This window comes from Amphiura filiformis, chromosome 16 (genome assembly GCF_039555335.1).
Source record: "Amphiura filiformis chromosome 16, Afil_fr2py, whole genome shotgun sequence".
NCBI classification, from domain to species: Eukaryota; Metazoa; Echinodermata; class Ophiuroidea; order Amphilepidida; family Amphiuridae; genus Amphiura; species Amphiura filiformis.
In genome coordinates, this window is record NC_092643.1 from 11,329,624 (window position 1) to 11,345,157 (window position 15,534).

General features: G+C 35.5%; 1 protein-coding gene across 1 annotated transcript in view; it reads left to right on the plus strand.

The window, feature by feature from the left end:
* LOC140135563 (schlafen-like protein 1) overlaps positions 1–15,021 on the plus strand; it is a 31,455-nt gene extending 16,434 nt beyond the window's left edge. Inside the window, exons 4-6 of the mRNA XM_072157103.1 lie at positions 8,073–8,226; positions 12,353–12,433; positions 14,901–15,021. Coding sequence (XP_072013204.1) covers positions 8,073–8,226; positions 12,353–12,433; positions 14,901–14,960 — 295 coding nt within the window. The 3' untranslated portion in view covers positions 14,961–15,021. The remainder of the gene's footprint in view (positions 1–8,072; positions 8,227–12,352; positions 12,434–14,900) is intronic.
* Positions 15,022–15,534: the final 513 nt, after the last annotated feature.

The window sequence follows — 15,534 nt, forward strand, 5'->3', positions numbered from 1 at the left end:
GTTTTTAAGTATTCACAAAATATAGGATTTTAAACAACTTATGAGTTCCCCCCTGATGCTTTTTGAAATAAATCAAAAAACATTTTGCAAAATGGATGGAAAAAAGATGGACAACACTTAGCTATTCTAAATACTCGTCAATAATACTTTAGACCAACAACCAACTGTAAAAGGAGCATTGCTTGCTTCATGGCAAATTAATACATCAAGTGGACTGAAGAAATGCAACATTTGCATTAAAATTCATTGTCTAAATTGTAAAGAGCATATGGCACTTAGCAAATTTACATTTTCATATCTAATGTTTATTCATAAGCTGCAAGATTAATAGCAAGATCCAGTTCAATGGATAATAAAGTACTAGGTGACTTACAAATGCAGGTTGCTTTATTTGCATAATGACCTCCAGTCTAATAAAAGGTACTGTATTCTACCTACTCCCTATTCCAGAAAAAATACAGCACTAATTTTTTGGGATTAATAAATATTATCAAGTTCTGCCAAATGAAACATAGCATTTTCGTCATATTTTCTGACAACCGAGTCACAAAAATCAAAGACTTGGAACAAGTCTAAGCATTCAAAATCTTGAGTATATGCTGAAATATTGCTACATTTTTCACTTTTTTGTGTTTCTTTGATTTCTGATTGATTATCAGAATAAAACAAGTCTTTTCCAAAAATTAGACTGCATAAACTGAAATTAGTCTTGTACAAGTCTTTGGGCTTGATTATCACAGCATACGAAAAACACCAAAAAAATGCATGTTTTTGGCCCTTATTACCAAAAATTGACCAAATATTAAAATTTGACTTTTATTGCCAGTTAGGACTAGGATTTAGCTGTTTCATTTGGCAAAACAGGATAAAAAATTTTTAATCCCAAAAAATTAGTTCTGTATTTTTCTGGAATAGGGAGTAATTAGCGCCCCTCCCCTAATAAGCATCCCTACAGAAGTTTTCAAGCGATAACAAGTCTTGACAGAGTGATGCCCTCTGTAGAATGCTTCTCTACAACTAAATTCTCTCAAAGAAAGTAAACAAATTGCTGTGAAAGTATACAAAATGGTAAAGAAAATATCACAGGAAATTATAGTCAAAGTAAAGTGTTTGGTGTCAAATCACATTATTGCATGATTGCATAAATAACATGAATTTTTGGTCATAGACCTTTGTCAAGTGTGAAGTAATGACCGTTTACATGGACAATTTTCTTTAAATTCTCTCAAATATCTAAATAAATTTTCCATCTAAATTTACGGATTGGGATTATGATGATTATTGAATTTGACTTTTAATTTTGACTTCAGATGTATTTTTAGGGTTCATACCACTAAATCCGCCTGTGAAGCGGTTTCCGGCAAAAGTTTATCACGCCTATAGTCCCAACTTTGTATAAAAATTGTGCAAAATCGGTACAATATTAACAATTTTAGTGTTGCAAATCGTGTTTTGCTAGAACTTGTGAATGTGATCTCTACTAATTTGAACAGAAAACGCTAAAATTTGAGTGATGTTTACGATGATGAGCGCATGAACACACAAGGTCAAAACGCGGTTAGCAGTCGGACGTAAACACGGGAAAATCAGGCCTTTTTATATAGCGCTATTTTTCTCAAAAAGTAGACCTAAAATGTTGTGTCATTTTCAGATATGTTATGCAGAATTTTGTTCTGATTAAGGGCTGGGGTATGAGCGTTTGGACAGTATTTATTTTGGGACATTAGAGCACATCAGACATATCGAATTGCATTCTGAATACGAAGAAAGTCATTCTGATATCAAATAATTTTGATTTTTTGAAATTCGCAATTTAATACACATTTTATGGCAAATCATTAAAAATTGATATTTTTGATATTTAACAGTATTTGAAGTAAACTTTATAAATCTGATGATTTATACTTAAAGTGTATGTAGATGGGATGAAAAGCCGACGATCAATTGAAAATTTTGACCTTTCATATTGAAGATATGGATTTTTTTTCCAAAACACCAAAAAAAGTTAGGTCTTTTTGGGAAAAAATCCATATCTTCAATATGAAAGGTCAAAATTTTCAATTGACCGTCGGCTTTTCCTCCCTGCTACATACACTTTAAGAATATATCATTAGATTTATATAATTTACTTTAGAGGACTGTTATATATCAAAAATTTGAAAAATATCAAATTTTTATAATTTGTCATAAAATTTGTATTATATTGTGATTTTCAAAAATGAAAATTATTTGATATCAGAAAGACTAATGCTTCGTATTTAGAATGCAATTCGATAGGTCTGAGGTGCTCTCATGTCCCACAAAAAATACTGTCGAAACGCAGTAAACGCTCATTTTAGATCCCTTAAGGGCAGTAGAATGCACCCAGCTGTACCCATCCGCCGGTAGATTCCAGAGGGAGGATTGTCTTTAAACGGAATAGCCACAGAAGAGTATGAACTAAAAGTGAGCGCAAAATAGGCTGATAAATTATAAATAATCACACATCTTGATTTGCAACATAGTTTTTCCTTTTCGTAATCGTAATTGAAAAAAGATGAACAGATGATAATAATTTTCAATAAGCCGTCGGTGGGAATCGAACCCGGGACGCTAGATTATTATGCAAGCGATCAAACAACTATGCTGGACACCACCATGCTGAATACGAGTGATTTTATTATAGCAAAAGTGATCAATACTGTTGGATCGAAAATCCAGCAATTTACGATGCCAAATCAAATAGAAGTACAGTATTATATCAGTAAATAATATATTAACTATCTATAAAGTGCGTAATAGTGTTTCAAAGTATAAAATAAATAAATAAATCCCAAGTTTTCCGACGTGACCCCATGAACTCACTTTGCACTGTACGCCTATTTTGGTAACTCGTAATTACACCGTGCAGTCTATGCGGACCTTCGCACCAATGCGCACCTTCGCAATTTCACTCCCATTCAATTACACACTCCTGTGCACTTTTCCACCCCTTTTTATACCGCGGGTAGTGGCATGATCGATTGCTTGAAAAAATGAAACCCGTCCCAGGTGTGTACTAATAAACAAGTGGCAGGCCTATTATGCTGATGGTGCTCTCCGGTTTGATTATATGTCCGGTAGGCCTATAATGTGCTCCGGGAATGCGTTTTGACTGAAGAAAATTGATATTCATAAACCAAAGGCCTAAATGCACGATGTGCACGGACTAACTGCGGTCTGTGCATATAATAATACGACATGCACATAACTTCAGTTTATTTAGTACCAGGGGTGTGAGAGGCCATTAGACCAAAAACGAGGAAAATCACTAAAAACAGCGTAAAATCAGGGTAAAAACGCCAAATATGGGCTGAAAATAAAAGAAAAACACGTAAATTTTGGCAACAAAAAAAGAGGAAATCAGCTGAAAAGAGGAACTCTCACATCCCTGTAATACACACGCATTGCACATAGACCATTGATGTCACATTGCATTTTCATGAAAAATAATTCATATGTCTGAAATTAAAGCGTTAGTAATATCATTTCTAATAATAATCTGTTTCAGTTCCGCATATCACTGTTATTTCTGTTAAAATCTTTCTGCACTTAATTTCAAATTGCAGGTATGTTTTCATGAATAAAGATTTTAAATTATAAATTAGGGCTCTTTCCCCAGAAATATATTTTAAAATAGGCCTAGTTCAATATAGGCCCCTACTAAGTCTACAGTCCCATAGCCTAAACCATTTAGCAAAATGTGTAAGAGTGTTCACTACTTAGGTAGAGCTAGAGTGAAAATACAAAATATGCCTACATTAGTTTCAACACAATTTTAGTCTGGGGCCTATGGGTGTTAACATCACTGAGCCAACTATAATAATTGTTGTTTCCTTTTTGCACGGCTTGGTGCCTTTCAGCTGTGGCGCCTGGGTCGATCGATTCTGAATCTGATTTCTTATTTACAATGTTATTGATAGTCCTATAAACATAATTACGACGAGTACGGTATCAGTGAAGATACTCTGTTACAGAAATATTGTCACAAATTTAATTAAATTGTTATCACGTAGACATAGGCCTATATATCGTTCCAACAAATTTCTTCTAACATCACATCTTTTACCAATATTTTTGTAGGCCTAAAGAAAACAAAAACAATAATTAGCCAATTTCCTAAACAGCAAAACAAACACGAGCAGCAGCTATGAGATATTTTTGGCCCAGTGCTGTGCATTCCACCTGGTCCCGGCACCTGGTGCATTCCACTCCCAGCGGCGCGGTGTTTGCTGTCGTAATGAGTTGGGTGTGACAGGATGTGTAAAATAAAACAAAGGATGTGTAAATGGTTGGGTGTGAAAGTGACGGGAGTAAAATTTCAGCATTCATTGGCATTCAGCTGTTATCTTTACAAATTGTCTTCCGGCTGTATTCGTAGCTATTCGTCCCCGAGTGTCATGTCAAAAATGCATATTTTCATCAAAACTAGGTAAGTCTGCATAAATCTAAAGCTATGTACTTAAAGCGTATGACATTGCGACGAAATTCCGACGATTATATGAAAATTTTGACCTGCCGTATTGATGATATAAATAAAGTTTCCCAAAAGGCATAAAAATTGTAAGCTGCTCGGAAAAAAATATTCATATTTCCTGCTGGCAGTGGTGATTTTTAGCAAACCCGGCTGGAAATTTTTCCTAATCATGTGTGTTACCTGTCTGCAAAAGGATTTTAATTTTCGGACTTCGAGGACTGTGAAATGTAAAAATATCAATTTTAATAATTTGCCATAAAATTTGTATTATATCGCCAATTTCAAAAAATCAAAATTATTTGATATCAGAAGGACATTCTTCATAATAGGATGCAATTTGATGTGTCTGATGTGCTCCCAGGTCCCACAATAAATACTGTGTCAACGTCGTTACCCCAGCCCTTAAGATGATATCAAATATATATTTCAAAGTAAGACTTGTGGCCTAAAACGTGACCCCTATTTTGCACGTAAAGTCTATGGAAAGCTATTTTGTGTTATGTACCCTTTATTGTTTGTGTGTGTAAACTAGTGTGGCACACTGGTTAAGGTATTTGCTATTGGTGCGAGAGGTGGTGCAATTCCCTGCAGGACAAAAAAAATCTTGGCCGTTCTGTAAATATGCCCCGATCAACTATCTATGGCGACACCCTTCACCAGGTCACTTGTGCTAGTATCAGTGTTATCTCCTAGATTTCAGCTGTTGATGTTAGATGCGTGACATAAAAAAAAAAAAAAATTTTGACTTCAGTTTAATCTGACTTCTAGGGCAATAATTAAGTCAAATAAGATAATATTATTAAATTTATGCAGCACAAAAACCTGCTTCATATGTATATGAAGGAACAAATAGTGCATGCAGAACTGCCATGTGATCAGATCTAATCAGTATCATCTTGCCTAGAGGACTTTTACCTAAATATGTTTTGTGACATATTTGATTGTGAAGTTAATCACGTCGTATATTTCCTGATGTATTTTACTGTTATCTGCTCCATTTTTGCCTGTATCCCATTTTTGTAACCTAGCTACGCCACTGCTCATTTTTACCGTCGTTCACGTTTTTTAATGAGAATTACATGTGGGCCTGGATGACCAGTGGTCCGTTTTACTAAACTTTTAACCCAAATTGTAGCTCAAGTAACCGTTCGTAAAGTTATGAATACCCAATACTAGATGTAACTTTACGAAGAGTCCCTGTAGTAAACTGCTATTACTTACAAAGGATACCGTTCGCTTTCTTGTGCGATATACGTGAGCATATGTTATGAAATCTTAATTTGTCTTACACTTATATTCTGCATGTTCTTTATTCATCATTTTTTTCTGCTTAGCTCTACATGAATGGTATGAAAGAGGGTGGTGAGGGGGTGTTGTGTTTGTATGTATGTAATTGTTTTTTTATTAGATAAATTATGAAACTTAGGTTATTAGGTTAAGGGGGTGTTTGTTCAGGCCTTGTTGGCCTTCTGAGCATCTCCTCATTCAAATGTGTATGTTTTGCTGTTATTAAGTTAGGCGTGCAGCCTAACTTATTTCTTTCTCGCTATTTCTTTCTTCTTCTTTCTTCTCACAATTTGCTACTACTTCCACATCCTTGATCGGATTTCGACCAAACTCAGTCACAAGCAGTATTGGGTAACTGGCTACAAAAGTTATGGGTTGTTTAAAGTCACAGGGGACAATAAAAGGTCATTTTAACCAAACAATACTCCAATTGAGCTGAAATTTATATGCAATGATCTTTATGACATTCTAAACATGTTTAAAAAATTATAAAAATTATTTAAGGTCATTAAGGGGTCATAAAGGGGTCAAAGCTCAAGTTTTTCAAAATGCTCCAATTGAGCTGAAATTTAAATGCAACGATCCTTATAACATTCTAAACATTTCAAAAATATTTTAAAATTAATTTAAGGTCATTAAGGGGTCATAAAGAGGTCAAAGGTCAAGTTTTTTAAAATGCTCCAATTGAGCTGAAATTTAAATACAATGATCCTTATGACATTCTAAACATGTATAAAATATTTCAAAATTCATTTAAGGTCATTAAGGGGTCAAAGGTCAAGTTTTCAATTCAGCTTCAATTGAGCTGAAATTTATATGCAATGATCCTTATGACATGCTTAAAATATTTTAATATTCATTTGAGGTCATAAAGGGGTCAAAGGTCAAATTTTTCAAAATGCTCCCAATTCAGCTGAAATTTAAATGCAATGATCCTTATGACATTCTATACATTTTTAAAAATATTTCAAAATTCATTTAAGGTCATTAAGGGGTCATAAAAGGGTCAGAGGTCAGGATTTTCAAAATGCCGCAATTGAGCTGAAATTTAAACGCAATGATCCTTATGACCTTCTAAACATTTTAGAAATATTTTAAAATTCATTTAAGGTCATAAAGGGGTCAAAGGTCAAGTTTTTCAAAATGCTTCAATTGAGCTGAAATTTAAATGCAATGATCCTTATGACATTCTCAACATGGTAAAGATGTTTTTAAATTCATTTAAGGTCATTATGGGGCCATAATGAGGTCAAAGGTCAAGTTTTCAAAATGCTTCAATTGAGTTGAAATTTAAATGAAATCATCCTTATGACATTCTTAACATGTTGTAAATATTTTAAAATTCATTTAAGGTCATTAAGGGGCCATACAGAGGTCAAAGATCAAGTTTTCAAAATGCCAGCTTTCAGGGTTCGCAGGTTTTTGCCGCAGGTGGAAAAAAACGCGGTTTTAACCATGGTTTTAACCGCTTGGCAAAAACAGTTTTTGCCAGTTTTTGCCGGCAAAAATGGCAAAAACTAAAAAAGTGATTTGTAGTCCAGATTTTTCATCTCAAAACAAATGATTAAGTTACAAAAATAATTAACGGAGTGTAATAAGGCCAAATTTCGTAATTATAAGTAACATATTAAGAAATTAAAGGCATGCATTTTCATTGCTCAAGTGCATTTAACCTAAATGTGGCATATATCAAATTCAAAACTTTTTCATTTTAAGGACTTGATGAGACAAAAAATATGTTGAATGATTCATTAAAACTTGTGTGTTACTGTTTATGAGCTTTCTGTGTTACTTTTTAATATTTGAGTGACTATATGTGAGTTTTTGCCAGTTTTTGCCATTTTTGCCGGTTTAAACGAGGCAAAAACTGGCAAAAACAGGTTTTTGCCAGTTTTTGCCACTTTCTCGGCAAAAACAGGTTTTTGCCGGCCAAAACCGAACCCTGCCAGCTTTCCACGTTCAATGTATATTGAAATGGCAATTAATGAAACAGTCCTTATAAAATTATCCAGCACAGTATTGCTGCTTGATCAGATCGTCACAATCATCAGCCTAACTTACCTCGTGCCCTTGCAAAGGGCACAGTTGCTCTAGTTGTATTGTTGTATTTTGAATGAAATAAAGATGATTGATTGATTGATTGATTGATTGATTGTAAGTTTAGTGAAATGAAACTTACGACTTGTGAAGCTTCATAAAGTTTAGTGAAATGGATCCCTGTATAACCTGTAATAAGTTCATCATGATATTAACTTATTCATATATATCAATACATTTTCTTTACTTGCAGTGTGCGTATTATACCAGTCTACAAGGCACATTACCTTCCATACCACCACCAGCCAGTACCTAAAGATATGCCGTACAAAAAAGTGATCAGAATTGAGATACATCAGGGGGATTTATCCAAACTCTGGTCAACAGGAATGAAAGGAAATGACCAGGTAAAACCTTTATTTGACCTTTATTGAATTATTAACATAGGCCTACTACGCTTAAAAGAGGATGGGGGTTGTTTTGTACATCACATTGAGGCCAGTGTCTGAGGGGGGATAAAATCCACATGAATGAAAGCCATAATGGTTTGCAACAATTTTACACTTTTTACAATCGCAAATTTCTGTTCTGTTTTTGGTCAGTTCTTCTTCTTTCTTTCTTTCTTCTGTCAAACTTTTTACGAGCCATCGTAGCCATATGCTTTAAGCCAATGTGACCATATTTGGTCACAAGGACCATTGGGTGGGGGCACAAATGTTACATGACCAACTCGGGGTCAAAGGTCATCCAAAGGTCATTATGGCCCAAATGTGATTTTCACTAAAATGCTTCTTCTTCCACAAATTACATAACACAATGTCGTCACTTGCATACCTGCATCGCCTTTAGCCAGTGTCTAAAAGTTGTACAAAGAATTGGGGTCAAAGGTCATTAAGGGGGTAAATCTTACAATTGCATTATCTCAACATCCGTAAGGGGTATGGGGCTCAAACTCAGTGACAACAAATCTCATGACCAGGGGAACATTTTACAGGGGTCAGGTCAAAGGTCATGCAGAGGTCAAATTTAAGAAATGCATTTTCTGTACATCTGTAATGGGTACAGGACTCAAACTCTGTGACAACAAACTTAATGACCAGGGGAATATTTTGGAACACTTTGCAGCGGTCAGGTCAAAGGTTATCTGGGGTCAAATCTTATCATTTCCTTTTCTGGACATCTGTAAGGGGTATGGGGCTCAAACTCAGTGACAACAAATCTCATGACCTGGGGAACATTTTGCAGGGGTCAGGTCAAAGGTCAAATTTTAAAAATGCATTTTTTGGACATCTGTAAGGGGTACGAGGCTCAAACTCTGTGACAACAAACTTAATGACCGGGGGAATATGTTGCAACACTTTGCAGGGGTCAGGTCAAAGGTTATCTGGGGTCAAATCTTATACCATAATTTCATTGTCTGTAAGGGCATGGGGGCTTAATTTCGATGACAACAAACCTTGTGACCCGGGAAACATTAAGGTCAAAGGTCAGGTCAAACAGCCATTAAAGGGTTACATGCCTTGCGATTGTCTGCACTCTGTGAGCGCAAATTATCTCTAGTTTCATATTGTGTTTTGTACATCACATTGAGGCCGGTACCAAAATCAAAGCATGTTTCATAATGGCGGCATAGAACAGTATTTGCAGGGTATTTTGTTAGGGGGTAGGGGGCATGTAAATGTATGAAAGGTTATTATAATTTGTCGTGTCGGCGATGCGCAGCCTGTCACATGAGTGACATAGGTGGGTTTGAACAATTTTGAAAATGAAAACCTCTGGAGCCAGTTGGGTGCAACTTTTTGACAATAGTTTTCTCAGTGGATCTTATCTATTATACATTGTTCAGCTTGTTTAGCATTTTGTATGAATTTCAAGACTTGTTTTCAGTTTCCATCTGGAGGAGATTGGTATATTGTATCAGAAAATGCTTTTGCATACACTATGATTCCTGGAAAAAGGAGGCCTGTTTTATTTTGTTTTCTGGTAGGTTATGCCCCTCTACTGATCACTGAACTTTCCTGAAGAGCTTCTTATACATTTGTAAGGGTATAACTTCTCAAACTTCTTCATTAAATTATAACTGAAATTTAAAAAAGAAAAAGAAAATTTAATAATCTTCAAAAAAGGAAGCGGGAGGGGATGCTAAATATGTTTCTTTTTTTATAACTTAAGTCTTATGTAAGCATTTCACTTTTGCCTTATGCTTTTGATGTATTTGTTTTGGATTGCTATCTGAAAGTACGATGGTTTGTGCCATGCATGCTATAATTATAATGCTGTTAGGCAAAAAAAAAGTAAGTCTCAAAGCTTGCGTGCGCATTTGTAAAATTGTGAGATTTTGAAAAAAAGAAATGCAGAATTTTTTTTTATTTCAAAAAAAACATTTTTTTTATAGTTTTTCCAGATTTTTTTCTCCAAATACCATGAAAAAAGTTGTTTATAAAAAAAAAAAAATCGCATTTCGCATTTGTTTTCAAACCACTCGTGAGCTTTGAGACAAACCATTATTTTTTTTTACCTTATCTCAATATTTTGCCATCGTGCCTCATGCATTAATTGCTTCTGAAGTGTTTGCTTTAGATTGATATCTCAAAGTAAAATGTTCTTTGTCATAATATTTAAGCTATAATAATGTTGTTAAAATCATTTAATGCTAATCACTATTTTCACAAGGGCATTTTACACTTGGGTGTAATTTGTCCTGGGTCCAATCTCTAGCATGGAAAGTTTGCTATATCTTTATAAATATAATGACTGTTTGTACTAGATTTGGGTTTTTGTGTCTCATATTTGAAAGACCCGCTGTTTAATTGCAATATTTGAAACCACACCAAACCTGGGTACTATGATGTACAAGATAATGAATTTGCTTCATTTTGCATATGTATGACTTCCTTGTGATGACTTTCAAGATGTGGCTATTTTACATGAAGAGTAAAATTAACATTTCTCCAATTTATTAAGAGACTAGTACTAATGTCTGCCGGCCAAATATTTGGAACAAAGGTTTGAAAGTGTTTTTGGCATGCATGAAGGATATTGCAAGGACTGCCTTTTGAGGAGAGTGAGAGCAAATTATCACTCTCTACTGCTCTTTTTAAATCTGATAAAGGAGAGTGGTTTTTAGCTCTCCTTAGCCTTCTATCCTTACATTCTATTGTAAATGCTCTAAACAGCTCTCATTGAAGGCTCCAGAAGACCTATTTAATGCTCTCCTGCAAATTCCATAAGACAGTCCCTTATATTGATATCATAATTATGTGTTGGATCCAATATTTTCACACACTTGGATTCATCAAAACATAATAATGAACAGGGGTAGGGGTCAATTAGTATCAAACAGGGGGTCAAAATTACAAAAAATATCCCAATTCTTTTAAAAAATATACCAAATTACTTGTCTGGTCATAAGGAATCCAAAAATGATTAGTTTGCCCTATCTGCGACCTTAAGTTTGACACTGTGGGCAGGGGCGTAGCAAGAGCATCAGGGGCCCATGGACAAGGAGTAGTAAGGGCCCCCTTTAACCAGGGCTGGATTTACCTTATGGGGACCCTGGGCCAGGGCAAAATTTGGAGGCCCCGAACTCTGATGCCGAGGAAGGCATGTGCACTCAAGTTAGTGGCCAAGTTTTGGTTTAATATAGAGGGGGACTAACATATTTGCAAAAGCCGCAAAGCACACGAAAAAATTCAATTTCAGACTATTTGGGCCCCAGATCAACATGAATGTTGCTATTTGAATGTGCGTAAAGTGGAAAATTTTTACAATTTTGCCCTATTTTGGCTAAAAAACATGGCTGTTATTGGGGTGAAAAGAAACATGCATAGGGCAATTTTGGGGGCCCTGGACTCGGGGCCCCTCTGGCCCAATGGTAAATCCGGCCCTGTTTTCCATTATCAGCCCTTATTTAATTTTCGCTTTTGTGCTCAGGCCCCTGAACCCTGGGGGCTCATGGACTTCGTCCACACTGCCCCCCCGCTTGCTACGCCCCTGACTATGGGCAGAAATGTGACAAAGGTCAATGCACTGTCTGCTGGGTGCAATTTTACTAATTCGGTTAAGATTGTCCAATTTCTATGATTTTGGTGTCTAGTTATGTTTTCTGACATGGCAAATTCAACTAAACAACTTGCAACCCTCAGGGACTGTCTTATGGAATTTGCAGGAGAGCATTAAATAAGAAAACCAATTATGCTAGACCTTTGGTGTTTTCAGTAAATGATAGCCTATTGTATGTATAATGTAATAATTACAGCAACTCAATTTTCAAAAATGCCTCCTTTGGCCCCCATGGACCAGATCATGTCACATATGGCCTTTTTATGTAAAATTTCTGACTTGGGGACTGGGGCACCCTTGGGCTCTCTGATTGTTTGTATATTTGTTTGTTTATTTTTTAATAACATGACTTTCTGCACAAATTTTCTGAGGAGTGAGGGCTACGGCCCTTACGAAACAGTCTGTAAAACTTATGTAGCAGGGTCTTCTAAGTTTGCTCTTGTAACATGACCTTTATGTAAATTTGTTTAGGTTTGGGTAAAACGAGATGGAAGCGTGGAAATACTGAATCCCCTAGGAATCAAGGACCTTGCCATTAGCAGATATAAACAGGTAATTACAAGAATCCTTTGCATATATAATAAAAATTCCTTTAAAAAAGGAATGGGGCGCCCAAATTATGTGAGCTTGGACGTGATATGGTGAATTCCATGGCATGGTGTTTAGATTTGGTCCCGGGGATTTGGTATCATAATGATTTTTCTAGGGAAGAGTAGAAGATGATCAAATGCAAGACAAATGTGTTTGATTGGGGAAGGTGTATCACAGGACCGTTTTGGATGAAATAAATTGAATTGGAATGAAGCTGTCGTGTCAATTTGCGATTATGTGGGGTGGGGGAGTTCAATTTTGGGGCATATTGTAGTGATGATATTGCTTTGGATATTGAATATTGTTGAATTTCGTTATGCAGGGGGTATATGATGGATAGTATAGAAGAGGATCTACCCTATGTTGACCAAAAGAAAAGTTTTTATGAATGTATAACGCCTGTGATACATATACATCATAACGTCTGTGATACATATACATCATCTACTTGCTAATACACTGAAAATCTAATAGAGATGAAGGATAAAAGACAATTACAGAACATTCATTCTTCAAAAGTAGCTATATGGGTATACAATGTTTACAAGATAAGAACGTTAATGTTTTGCACATGAACGTAACATCTTTGATACATAGTTGTTAACACACTGAAAATCTGACTAGAGATTTACAATTTGAGGATATCCAAAAGAATACTTACTAACTTAGCATTGAAGAATTAAAATAATTACAGAACTTTCATTTGTTAACATACACGTAGCAATGATTAACAATGTTGAAAATACAAACGTAACGTTTTGTTCATAAACATAACACCCTCGACACATCTAGGATCCGCATAATTTGTTGATTAATGTCATAAACAGTCACAAAAGATTTATGGTCTGATCATTTTATCATTTTAAGGGGAACCCGATATTGCATTTGGAAGAACCAGGCTTTTCAATTACTATCAAAACTGCTGGGTACCAAACTTTTGATACAGCTTGTATAGTAATTTGTTCTAATTTCCATGCAAAAGGAGCCAGTTGTTTCATCCTTAAAACAAATAGGCTACACCATAATTTCCAATTACCCCATGCAGATAGATAAGACCTTGGTAAGATAAGCGTGTTAATTGTTATGTCACTATCACTATCTTGATCTTGATAAGATGCCTGACTTTGAAACTTTGGGTACAAAAACTCATACTCTGCAAGTTAGGTCAAATTTTGCACTATGATTGTTTATTTGAGCTTATTGGACTATGCCATTCAGATTAGGCTATTGTAATCCATAGTGTTGGTCACCGTCTATCGGGTTCTAAGAGGCGGTAAACTGGTTACAAAGGTCAAAGTGGTTACAAAGGTCAAAGGTCTCGATTTATTTGGTGTTTTTACAAATCCATTAATTTTGTCTTTTAAACAAAGAATATACGCACACCATTTTATCCTGTGCATAACAGAAAACAATAATAAAATCAAATCCAAGCATATTGTGGATTTATTTCTGAGCAAGGGCATAATTTTAGCAAAATAGCACAACAATTGCGGAGTAAATCTAGTAAGACTGAAATTAGAAGCTACTCACAAGTACATGCCAATATTGTGGGACGCCTCCGTAGAGGGCGCCCCAAAAAGTATTCATCAAATGTGCAGGTCATCTGTGCAAAACATCATGATCAAGCAAAATGAGTCGGATGTCAGGAATATTGATTTTGAGATATAGCCAATAGAATTAGACCATCTGATCAAACTAGTATTCTCGTCTGCCGTCAGCGTGATTCCGCTCACTCCACATAGTCAGTGAAACCAAACCGTGCTAACCCGCGTGTTGCAAAGGCAGAGAAGACTACCGATGCTAGTTGATGAACATGAACACACATGCATTAATATTATGTATCCTAAGTCGGCATTGCTTGTGACCACTCACCCGACATTGCCTGTGACCACTCACCCAACATTGCCTGTGTGCACTCCCACCCGCCTGTTTCCAGCCAAGGCTGAGTAAAAAATGTGATTTAATGATTTAATTTGTCTAAATATTGTAAACATGTTTACAGGCATTTATGGGCTATTCCAGTTGAAATCCATACACTGTCCCCCTATGGAAGACATTTTGAAATGTTATAAACACGTTCTGGTCAAAACATTTTGATAACATTATATTGTCGGATTATATATGTCAAAATGTCTTAGCAAAATGTTTTGGCAAACATTTTGGCAGAATATTTTGTCAACACTTAATAACATTATGTTCGAATGTTTTGCATGAAATGTTTAAATAACCCATCTTTAAAACATTTTCTGTAAAACATTTTGTATTTGCTAGGCATATGCCTTGCAGATTTTGTGTTGTTTTCAGCAATTGTGCTTCATTTCAGTTTTTGCTTTATTTGAAAAATCCTGGAAAGTTGATTACACTTTTAAAGTGCATTATTTCCACCTATATTTTGATTTTAACTCGCATGTATTTGTTTGTTTTTCAGACTTTAAATATTCGTGGAGCCAATCGAGAGAAAACAACTGCTTGTATTCCAGCTTGGTAACTGGTTCCCTGACTGGTTCATACCGGAGTGGTAACTCACTCGGAAGTACTCAACTTTTTTGACTCTTATTGTATACATCTCTAACATCTGGTTTATCATGGTTTAGAAAATGAAATAACATCCAGCAGTACCAGTTCATAGGTTTCAAATTACATTCACATTGAACCTGTCTGACATTTTACTGAATTGGACCTTAGACATGTTAGACAGAGACCACATGTTTAAGTCTTCGAGTAGTGTTAGACATTTTGCAGTATCTCATGCAGAAAGCCAGTGTAAATTGGTAAGGGCCTGTTATGTCAGAGGCCCTTATTTCCAACACTGCCAATAAATTACTATATATTGTAAAGATTCGCCCAATGGCACATATGGGCTCCTTTGACATAACTGAAAGTTTAGGCACAAAATCCCACCAACAAATTAGGGCACAGACCTTTAATTCTTGTTCAGATTTTCAGAGGTGGGAGCTCTCTCTATTTGTATGTAAAATTTACGCTATATAAAAGGTAAAGGAGCTCATGTGTGCCATTGGGTGAATCTTTACAGTATATGACAGATGGAATTTATGGGTCAG